The sequence below is a fragment of the Corvus brachyrhynchos genome, unplaced genomic scaffold (assembly GCF_000691975.1).
Source record: "Corvus brachyrhynchos isolate BGI_N302 unplaced genomic scaffold, ASM69197v1 scaffold142, whole genome shotgun sequence".
Classification (NCBI taxonomy): Eukaryota; Metazoa; Chordata; class Aves; order Passeriformes; family Corvidae; genus Corvus; species Corvus brachyrhynchos.
In genome coordinates, this window is record NW_008237226.1 from 4990434 (window position 1) to 5002505 (window position 12072).

Below are 12072 nucleotides of genomic sequence, written 5' to 3' on the forward strand. Positions count from 1 at the left end.
AAGTCTACAATATGAAGTAATTTAGCAGTGGTCTGGCACTGAGAATGTGGCATTGCACTTTCCATTTGAAAGATGTTTACAAAATACAGCAAACCTTTTGCTGTATTACAGAAGCTTTTCTGTTAATCCTCTTACACTCTGCCTGTTTGTCCATTTTTATGTACAAGCAATGGCATTAACAGGCTGCATGGCTGCAACACTCCTACCAAATTAAGGCAACACCCCACTAATGGGTCTCTTTTATATCACTGCATGGTGATGTTAATGTGAATGTAGCAATAGGCTACTAAAAGGCTTTAGATTCTGGAGGATCATAAACATTTTTGTTACTGTAGAAGAATACCTGCTTGTACTAGAAACTAAATAGATACCCTCTGTAATGTGTCCCATCTGAAAGTGTGGAAATATGTTTAACCTGTAAAGAAGACTGTTTGAAGGGCTGTCTAATGTTGAATGCCATACTTAGCTATTCTTCAACTCATGAGCTGTGTACTTAGGCAATGAATAATATATGTGCAAAGAAGAGTTTATTACATCTCCTGAGTTTTTCTTAATAGAATATAATATAATTTCCCACACTCATCTTAATACTGTAAGCACTATGTTTAGTAATCTCAGCTCAGCTAAAGAATTCATTAAGTAAGAACTTCTCATTTAAAAAAATCCAAGCTCCCTTAATTTGAGATTTTTCTAAGAACTCAGTTATTAAGAAAAGTGAGGTGGGACAGCTTTTGAGATTCAGAAGGGCTCCTGCTGTGGTCTGGTGTGGAAGTACATTTGCTTTTTATGCCTTGGTCTGAGACATGTCTTCTGGTTTCTGTCACTGGAGATGCTTCTCCCTTGCCCATGCAGCCTTTGTTGTGTCTGCAGGAGTATTAGTAAGATGGGCAATTAGTACCAAATGCCACAGCTCCTAGGAATAAGACAAGGTATGTCAGAGAGTCATAAAAAACCTTTGGTCAAGTTGCAATTCTGCACCCTTAAAAAGCCCAATAGGATTTGTATTGGTGATGTAATATTGAGAAAATCAGACACCTAGGCATACTGTTTCCACCTGACTCTTTTCTTACACCTCTGCTTTCTTTTCTGCTTTAAGTAGAGAGATAGATAGCAATGTGTGCTATTTATAGTACATTTAAAAGAATTTTTATAGATAAATGTATGTAAGATAATTGTATTGATTTCTGTTCAGTTTATAAAATATTGCTATTTCACAATAAAACTCAGGTTGGATGAATTATCTCCATATTGTTTACTCAGAAAATACTCTAAATTAATGCCTGTGATTACTTTTTTGTGTCCTTCTTTTCCTTTGAATTATTTTCTTAACAATTGTAGCGTCTGTAAATGAATAAAAGGAATTGCTTATGATATCTTTTTGTAGAGTAATTTTTAGTGAATATGCAGGACATAGTCAATATTTTGTTTCAAGTGTTTGCCTGTGAGAACATTTGTGGCATTTTTACTCTGCATTTAGAGCTCTTGACTTTTAGGCTGAGGGAGAGTGAGATTGCTGGGAGAAGAAACACTGATTTGTTGATTCATGGTGACTTTGCTACTGTATGGCAGTCTGTACTAATTGGTACCAGAAGCAGCATTTACTCTTGGCTAATTCATGTGTCACACTTAAAGGCAGAAGAAAAATAGCACCATCAGTTAGGATGTAGATTGGCAGCAGTGCAAGGATCTGGAAGAAATACTGCAGCAGATTCAGGAAGAAATGTCTAGGGATGGAGAGTGGAACTTTGCTTTGTGCTCTCCTATCTGTTTAAATTTGTTTGGACACCAGAGTCCAGATTTGAGCCTGTACTGTATTATAATTAGTTTGTCAAACTCAGCTCACTTCAAACATTCTCCTTTGCATGCTTATTTCAAGGCTCAAAGATACAATGAATTCTTGAGCATGCTAGTTTGTTACCTTGGCAATAGAAGGAATTGCCAAAAGAGTGATAAGACGTATCTGCTGTCATATTGGAAATTCATATTCTTGTTAAATATTCTTGTTCATATTTTTATATTTTTTTTTGCATAGCATGGCTGTTGGAGTGCTCTTGTTGCAACTGCTTCTTTGTTCTGCTGGACAGAGACACTATCAAGGTGTAGGCAAATGTTTTTCCTTTTCCCTGAAGCAGGAAGAGTCAGCTAAAGACATTCAGGTTTGCAGGTCAGAACTGCACTGCTGTAAATAGTAAGGTGTTAAATTGCTGTACCTGCATCTCTGATCTCTCCAGGATCAGTGAAAGTCTGGCAGGAGGGACTTTCTGAGGAACCCTGAGCTTTATGGGAATGCAGGATGGTGGAGCTTGTCTTTTGGCTCTCTTCCCTGCAATTGTCGAGCTACTGTACTGAAAAACACAAAGCTTTTTTTCTTCATGGTTTTTATTCTCTCTATCTAAATAGTAGATAACTGATCAAAAGTAGACAGTAGCAGTTGCAAAGTGCATTTAAGTCAGTAATGTACAGTAATGCAAAGTAGAGTTTAAAAAAAAAGGCAAGGTCAGGCAAAGGGATGACATATATGAAGTGGACCTGTGAAGTACACAACACTTAAAAAGTCTCCTTGGGATTCTTACATGATCAGCAGGACTCAGGGAAGCTACCTCACTAGTCATTTGTGCCTCCCATTACACTGTTGCATCCAAGCTGCTGCATTAGAAAAACCAACCCACTATCAGAGGTTTAGACCCAGGTCTGCAAAACTCATCAAAGAGAATTCAGTGAAAATTGTTTAGCCTGTACTATTAATATAAAACAGGACAGTATTGCAATTTCCCATTTTTATTAATGCTTATGACAAAAAAAAATTCAGAAGAAAGGAAAAACCTCATGGAATTGTAACTCGTTACCATATTTTAAAAAAAGCAGGAATATTCAGATAAGTCTGTTCGTATATCTTTGTCAACTCCAGGTTTCAGTGAATCTTGCTGCTTTACTCACTTACTGAAACACACAGCTACCCTAATAGATGTACAAGTTGCAAATTCCATGTGAGCTGTGGTTTTACTCTTCAGTAACAGGGCTTACTTTTACTTGATAATTACTCTGACCTGTTTTAACTAATAATAACAGCATGTAGCTTTCATGTGGGGCACACATCTCATTTACAGCAACAGTGATTTTGTATTTTTCTGCTACGTAGACAAGTAACAATGTAAATTGTAATAAAACTAGTACATCAGCAATAAAACAGGTACACACAGAATAAATAATAAATGGATATAAAGAATAATTTTCACTGATTCGAGGAAACTACTTAATGAAAACAGGTGTTTTAAAGATTTCGCACAGAAAGTGAGCCAAGTAGCAGGAACAGGGGAGATGATCCATGTATAGTACCATCTAGGCAATTTTGGTTCCATGTTTTGGCCCAAAACTGCAGTATATAAAAGTTCAGTGAAAGAAGCCTATCAGAGGAATCTGTAACTACTTACACCATGAAGCAAATGCACTCTCATGTCACAGGCCTAATGAATGCACGTGGTTAGCCCATGCATTTTAATGCTTGTGTCCCACCAGGAAATGCCACTTGGCATGGTTTGGGTTTAGGAGGACATGCTGTAGCGCACAGAGATGTATGGATCCAAACTGAGATGTGTTGGCACTGCTGCAGGATGGTGACACTGTGGTTTTCTACCAGAAATGGTCTTCATGATGTTCCAACAGGTGGAAAACTTGATAACTTGTGCCAATTCAACAAGGGTACATAGAGATAATATTTTCCGGTTCACCTCAACAAATTGAACAGTTTGTGTGTCGTTGAAGCTGCTCCTGGATTGTCATATATCTGAAGAGGTCTCTGTGGAGTGGAGAAGTCTTGGGCCCAGATACTTTTAGATTTTAGAAGCATGAATCAGCTGTGCAGGTCTCTTTGTCAGAGTTTCAGGACACTTAAACCAGATATTTCTCCTATGGAGCTTTCTGACGGGAAACCCTGGGCATGGATTGGACGTTCAGTTTCTTTCAATATTGCTGATGTCTAATTCCCATCTGTGTTTCATTCCTGCAATTGCTTCTTGGGAAGATTTGTCTCCTGGATGCTTCTGTGCTGAAGCATTAGTGACGGCTGATGCCCACGCAGGCTTTAGGGGAGCATGAAGCCAGGAAAACTGGAGGAAGCCTCCTCACTGACTCACTGCCTTTGACTGACAAAGCAACCACTTCACAGAGAAAAAACTCTTTAAAAAAATAGTTACCCATTTCAGATATTGCCAGAGCTTCCTCTCTTCCCTGGAGCTATGCTGTAAAAAGATTTTAAAGCAGAAGGTAATGATCAAATTGTGATTTCTTTTCCTCATTTATCTTCTTCAGCAGAGCCAGAGAGGTTATCCTCAGTGCTTCATAATAGATACTCTAAATCTGTTCCCTTTCAGTTTGAGTCTCTTCCCCCTTGTCCCCCATGTCACTACATGCTCTTGTAAATTGTCTCTCTCCATCTTTCTCATAGGCTACCTTCAGGTGTTGGAGCCCACAGTTAGGTCACCCCTAAGCTTTCCCTTTTGCAGGCTGAACTACCCCAATTCTCTCAGCCTTACATCAGATAAGACAATTTTTATGTTGCACAGTTTATTGTATGCAACACTAATATTCCCATGGTTAGCCCATGGGAAGGATAACCCATGTGATTCTTTAGAGTTATCTCCATTCTGACTTGCTTAAAAAAATAAAAAACCCCATATCACTATCTACTGGTTACTGTTAGCTAAATTCTATAAATTATTGGTAGTTAAGAGCTATGGAAAAATGCCCTAAACTTATGCAACTTTGCCTTTTTTCAAGAATAATCAGTTTTCATCCTTCTGATCTTACTCCTAAAGGTGAAGTACTAAAGCAAAAATGTAGGGTTTTTTCTGCATTAGTCAGCAACATATTTTTATAGTTAGTGACATGTCTTCTCTAGCTTGTGCTTTACCAAAGAGAAGCAAATGGTCGTGTGTGCGTATGTATGATTTCCCTGGGGATGCCACCCAGGGTGCCTAACAGTTATACCCACTTCTCTGGTATTACACTTTGTTACTATATTGGTGCCAGGTGAATCACTGATGACCCCTTTTTCTGTCACTTTAGAGAACACAGAAGTACATTCTGTTAACAGCAGTTCTTCAGGGTTTCTTTCAACATGTCACCGCTGTTGACTTTTTGTTTCCATAAGTGCTGTTGTAAATCCTAGAAAATGTCACAAGTGGATTCTATGGAAACTTACTTTTTTCTAAATACTTGTAGTGGTAAAATCAGAGGTTAAGATATTATACTGTATTTTCATGTGAAAGAGCTTGCTTTAAGTAATGGCTTATGATGTGACTATTGGGGATGGTCGTGTACAGGGCCCAGAGTTGGACTCGGTGATCCTTGTGGGTCCCTTCCAACTCAGCATATTCTGTGATTGTGACTTTACTGTACTGGGTACTTGGCCAGAGTGGCAGTACAACCAGATCTGTCAAATGACAGGGAATGGGAGAATTCCCATGAGTCTGAAATCCCACGCACACTCCGGGAAGCACAACAGCAACAGACGTGGTGAAATAGTTCTACTTAAATCACGTTAACCATACTTTGAGGAAGAAGTTATAAATGTTTGTCTTATTTTTAGCGCAGTAAAATCTTGAGTGACAGTTCTCATGACTGTACTGAGCAAGCAGTTCATTACTCTGGTGGATAGACTGTTTCACAAAGATAGAAAATTTCCAAGCACAAATTTACTGTTCTTCAGTTTAACACCCAGAGATTCATTTAACAGAATCAGTCAACCATGAAATGTGATTGTACTAAATGAGATAAATGACATACAAGAATATCCTTCTTCTTCTTCCCCTAGTCAGGGGGAGACAACTGCCTTGTTGAAGGAAGCGGCAAAATTATATGACCAGTGTACAAAAGACAGTGAATTGATGCCAGGTAGGGAACATAGAGATTTATACAATCAGTGATCTACAGTCTCAGAGTGAATGCTTAGGTGAGGTACTAGGTAAGAGTGGTGTGATGTATTTGGAGACATAATGATAACTTTTCATTACCAACAGTATCTTTAGTTCCCTTTTAGTGGGATCATCAAAATATTCCAAAACAGTGAGTACAAGCCAGAAGCTATCTCTTCTGTCTAGTCTGATTCAAGAAAGATCATCCCAAACCTGAATTCAGTATATGATTTGATGCTTTCAAAGAAGCATATCCTGAAGCATATCCAGTTGTTTTGCAACAAATCTAAAACTGCTTCCACAATAATCTCATGCCAGTCATTGAACACAAGGAAAAGAATGGTGCCAATTAACATGATGAAAAGAAATCCAGAAATAAATATACTCATTTTGTGACATAATTTTTCCCTATACCTCTCTCTCAGCTGTTCTTTGTCTCCAGCAAGTAGTATCTCCCTTTACCTTGATGCAATTCATCTCCGTTCACATTTGGGGTGTGGGTCTCTCTGATGATGTTAATAAATGAGATGATTCAAGTTAAATTCACAGCTGTTGTTTTTAACCCGTAGTTGCTTGCGTGACTGCTGCATTTCAAAGCTAAAGGTTTGCAGTCAAACCTTAGCTCACTAATGTTTTAGTTGGGTCTCAGTCTATTGATTGAGCCTTATTTTGGTTGATGGCAGCATGAAGGAGGTTGGGCTTGAACACGGAACCCTTAGTGAGCAGAGCCGGTGAAAACTGCTGCCTTTGACAGCAAACCAGAGAGAAAGGAAGCTGCCAGGGAGGTTGTACCACTTTTTCACTGCTGTTTCATGGCTCTTCCAGCTGGTTTTGTCTTTTGTTTGGTCAGCCTAGAAATGGTGGCCTCAAATTGCATCTCTCCTTATTACTTATTTCTGCATCAGTGTTTTTTCTCCAATCTTAGAGGTACCACAGCAGCATAAAAAGTTCAGCGGCATTGGACAGCATTTAGTTTGTGTCTTATTTTACTTAGGCTTTGCATGTATTTATGTAGGCTTTCTAGGAGCGTAATATAGTTAAAGCAGCCTTTTTCTTGCATCATAATGACTAAAAATCGATGTGAGATAGGTTTGTGAATTCTTGTAAAACCTTTATCATCTCAGTCTTCTTGGAAGAAGAAATTAATTGTTTCACATTGATGTGACATACAGGAGTTAAAATTCCCACTGAGTGACTACTATCTTTTCTGTTTAAACCACTACTTTGTATAAAGCTGAGAGGGCTTTTTGGTAGCTTTGTGGTAGCCATAACATAGTTAATAAACTTACAATAGTATTTAGAAGTATTTTTGTATTTCAACTTTAATATGTTTACTATTTAAAAGAAACGAACAGCTTTTCAGGCAGGTGAAACCTCAGGTGGCAATGACCCAGCTGCCGTGTGTGCTCCCTCCAGGGGCATCGTGACAGAGCCTTCAAGCAGGGCTGTAAAAGAGCAGGCTTCTGAAGACCTTCAGAATATTTGTATAGCTACGTAGCAGGGTGCAGTGTTTTATGTTTTAAGAGGAACAGTGATAAAGGAAAACATGGATATGCAATGGTGTCTTCTGTAGGTTGTCTGTAAAAGAGGAAAAGGAAATATGGAAAATTGTTTTCCTTTATTTGAAGTGATGAATATGATATATCCATGGGACTGAAGCTCAGTAAAATTGTTACCACTAATGATAACACATATTCTTTCCTTACTGCCAAGTGCAGGCAGTTAAATGAATCAGGTTGGCAAACTCTGATCTCTAAAATATGAAAATATGCTTTTCCTGACTAATGTTTCTGAGGGTCTGAATAATCACTGATTAAAGGCCATGCTGAAATTATGATAGTAAGTAGCATAAATAATATAATCAGATTAATGCAGTCACTGTTAAATTACTGCTTTAGAGATGAAATAAACCTGTAAACCTGGTTAGTTAAAAAAAAATACCCATGGCTGTATATATTGCAGTTCTAAAAAAGTTAATACATAATATGGATCATAATCTCTAATGATATCCGTAGGTGATGTAGATTAGTAATCTTCTGGTCTGGCTTTGGATGAATGCAAACCGGAACTTCATAAGGCCTAAAGACTAATACACAAACACTATACAGATTATAATTTCAGTGTATTTGACTCTGTTAATGTTTGTTAATAGTGCATTTTTAATGAGTTAAGTATTTTTAATATTTTTATGCATAGACCAACACATACATTAAAGATCACCTTTTGAATTTATAATCAAAAACGATAAAAACTTACACTCAGTTGACTTTTGCAACCATAGTTGCGCTTCCTTGAATGAAAAAGCACAAATTAAAAAACCTGTAGTTTAGATGAGCAGGAGAAATTTGTCTTTTAAAAGCCTTTTCAAACTTTGCAACATCACAGGACTAAAGCAGTATGTAATTTAATGATTTGGAAGTCTTTTTGGAGTAGGTAGCTGAATGATTTGTGATCTATTTCCACAGGTTTTCAATACATATTCTAATGAAGACTATGACAGGAGAAATGATGAAGTTGACCCAGTGGCTGCATCAGCTGAATATGAACTTGAGAAGCGTGTGGAAAAGCTGGAGCTCTTCCCAGTTGAACTAGAAAAAGGTATGGTGTCTGTCTGCCATTTCCACTTCCTGGGACACTGACCTACAAGTTCGAGGAAGTCTACACATGCCTAGAGAGCCTATCTTGAATTTCCATCAATCTGTTGTGGTCACCTTGGCTTTTTGGATTTCAGGAATTGTTCAGTGAGGAATTAAAGAAGCAGCCCAGAGACAGGCAGTTTTTACCTTCTTAAGAGAATTGTTTTGTGACACTCCATTAACATGACTTCACACAGTGTTTGTTGTGATATATTCATTCTTCACTGGAGGAGTAAAAATCTTGACTGTTGTTCTAAGCTCCTCATAAGGCTGCAGATGGTATTTTTTGTGTGTAATTAAAATGGCAGTCAAATAGGTTTTTTAAACTGAAGCAAAATAATATTAGCGTTATTGACACAGAAAGCCAAGAGGAACCAAAGTATAAATGTTTACCTATCAAATAACTGTACAGATCAAATGTAATAAGTTTCTGCTTTCTCTTGCCTTTTTCACAGATGAAGATGGACTTGGCATAAGCATTATTGGAATGGGAGTTGGAGCCGATGCAGGCCTTGAAAAACTGGGAATATTTGTCAAAACAGTAACAGAGGGTGGGACAGCAGAAAGAGATGGCAGGTAAACTAGACTTTGTATTTGGAAATTTTCTCAGCAATAGTTACTATAAATTACGATTTTCATAGGAAATAGTTGTTTGCTTAATGTATGTCATGGTAATCCAAGCTGTAAAGTTTGGAGATTCCATTGGTAAGATCCAAGTATCTGATGTGGTTATGAGAAGACACTAAATTGGTACCATGAGTTTACACTGCTTAAGAAGAACAAATTTGCCAAAGATATGTGTTTGTGACTGCTGAGAACCCAGATGCTTTAGCCTGAGCAAAGCGGGTGATTCCAAACTCTGTCACTTTTGAAGGCAGTTTAGATTCTAAAGGTGTTGAGTTCCCACCTGTTTTATTGGCTTCAAGCTAGCTTTGGATAGGCAATACTTAAGAAAAAGAATTCTGTTCAACATTTGATTATTTGACCTCTCTACATTTGATGTCCTTACGAAGAGATCTTGATGGGCTGGATTGATGGGCTGAGGACAACTGCATGAGGTTCTGTAAGGCAACGTGCCGGGTCCTGCGCTTGGGTCACAACAACCCCAGGCGGCGCTACAGGCTGGGGGAGGAACAGCTTGAGAGCTGCTGAGCGGAAAAGGACTTGGGGTGCTGGTTGACAAGCAGCTGGATATCAGCCAGTGTGTGCCCAGGTAGCCAGGAAAGCCAAAGGCATCCTGGCCTGTACCAGCACTAGTGTGTCCAGCAGGACCAGGGCAGTGATTGTCCCCCTGTACTCGGCACTGGTGAGGCCACACCTCAAGTGCTGTGTCCAGTTCTGGGCCTTTCACTACAAGAAAGACAATGGGGTGCTGAAGTGTGTCCAGAGAAGGGAAACAAAGCTAGTGAAGAGTCTGGAGCACAAGTCTTACAAGGTGTGGCTGAGGGAGCTGGGGGTGTTTAACCTGGAGAAGAGGAGGCTGAGGGGAGATCTTATCACTCTCAACAACCACCTGAAAGGAAGTTGTAGCTGGGTGGGGGTCAGTCTCTTCTGACATGTCTCAAGTGAAAGGATGAGAGGAAATGGCCTTAAATTGTGTCAGGTGAGGTTCAGATTAAATATTAGAACTTTTTTTTCACTGAAAGAGTGAAAGATATGGGAATTAAGTTGCCCAGAAAGGTGGTGGAGTCACTGTCTCTGGAAGTGTTGAAGAGGCATCTGGATGTGGCACTTGGGATGTGGTTTAGGAGTGATTGAGCTGCAATGTTGACGGCTGAACTGGATGATGTTGAAGATCTTTTCCAACCTTGATGATTCTGTGATTAGGGAAATAATTAGTCTACCTGAATGTTTGAACTTTTACTAAATACACTCCCTTCAAGTTTACTAACACAGACTGTTACTCTATATTTCTTACTTTGGATAGTCTTCTGTTCCAGAGTTCAGTTTTCACACCTACAGCACTGAAAGTACATTAATTAATTGAAGTAGGAAGCTCTTCATACCATAAATCTTGCCCACTAAAGAAGTGGATTGGTGTGTGTAGTCTTGTAAAATGCTCGTATAAAACCTGCTTGCTTCTAGAATTGCTTATTTGGTATGTGCAGGCTAAATAACTCCTTTTGAACATAAAATATTTCCTATCATATGGGGCACAGTTATCTGTGTATTATACAACACCTGCCAATCTGTGTATTGTACAATACCTGCCACAACCAAGCCAACCTCTTCTCATTAGGAGATAGAAAAATACTTTACTATGTAATCATTTAATAATGAAAAGTATTCTTAAATATCTTCCAACCCATACAATTTGTCGTTCTGTCCTAGTGCATAACTATGTAAATTTTCATGCCAATAAAATATTACTTCTCCGATATGTAAGCAATTAAATCAACTTATATGCATCCTCATTTTCTGATTTTAACCATTAATGCGTTATTGCGTTAGAAACAATATGAAAATATTGTTTATAAATAAGAGTAGGAAAAAACTCTTAAGATGTTGATGCTATCTTCTAAAAAATATATTGCAGTAACATGTTCCTTGTTGATGAACACCTCTAACTTTTCAACGAGGCAAAAAGTTGTTCTGCTGTGGAAACCCCCCAGAAATTTAAACAGAAGACTCTAGAATGTTTAGTAACATTGCTACTGAAGTGTATTGTCTTCTAGATTGGGCTTGGAGGTATCTTTACAGATCTTGGCAATAAGATATCAAGTTGAAAGCCAAGTACTGATTTATCATAGGCTTAAAAATTATGAAGGCAAATGAAGAAGCTGACACCTCAAGATGTCATGACTTTATCCATTACTTTGAATTTAAGTGAGTGTTTTTCTGAAGGGTATGCTTGACCTCAGCCAGAAGGCATTAAGCTCACGACTGGTATTATTTGTGAAATTCTCTGGTTGAAAATCCGTCACTCACTGCTGCTCTGTTATGATCTGTAATTTCTTTTCCTCTCATTATTCACATGTTTGAGTGGGCTACAGAAGTTAATGTTCCATCACAAGTCTCTTCTTTCATTTCCCTAGATGGCATCTGAAAGGAGCTTGTCAGCTGAGAAAAAATAATATCATTCTTTGACCATTCTAATATTTGTGTTGGTTTTCAACTGGCAGAATGTTCAGTCAGCTGAGAAATAGGACTCTGATTTTCTCTTTGAGAGCCTGACTGATCATTCACTTGGGAAAGGGATATATAATCCTCTCAGTCAGGACCAGATAGTTCTGCACAATAAAGTGCATCAACTGTAAAGGGTCCTGTTAACTTCATCTTTATGAAAAGCCTAGTTAATCATTAATACTGATAGCAAAGCAAAATCTCCTTCCAGAAAATAAAACTATTTCAACAGTTGCATCAGATATTCTGAATAATTGCATAGCAATCTTCAACCAGGTTCTTCTGAAGCTACAATTTAAAACCTTACAGTATCTGTAGGATAGCTTCTATATTTTATTGAAAGACCCATGAAATTATGATATAAAGTACTTGTTTCCCATTGAAATACAAAATCTGTACAA

The 12072-nt window shown here is 38.1% G+C and overlaps 1 protein-coding gene across 5 annotated transcripts in view; it reads left to right on the forward strand.

Annotated features, from left to right (window-relative positions):
- PPP1R9A (protein phosphatase 1 regulatory subunit 9A) overlaps nucleotides 1-12072 on the forward strand; it is a 133954-nt gene that overhangs the window by 62201 nt on the left and 59681 nt on the right. For all 5 annotated transcript variants that reach the window (XM_017729310.1, XM_017729309.1, XM_017729308.1 and 2 more), the window contains 2 exons: nucleotides 8378-8510; nucleotides 9004-9124. In XM_017729310.1, the coding sequence (XP_017584799.1) occupies nucleotides 8378-8510; nucleotides 9004-9124 (254 nt within the window). The remainder of the gene's footprint in view (nucleotides 1-8377; nucleotides 8511-9003; nucleotides 9125-12072) is intronic.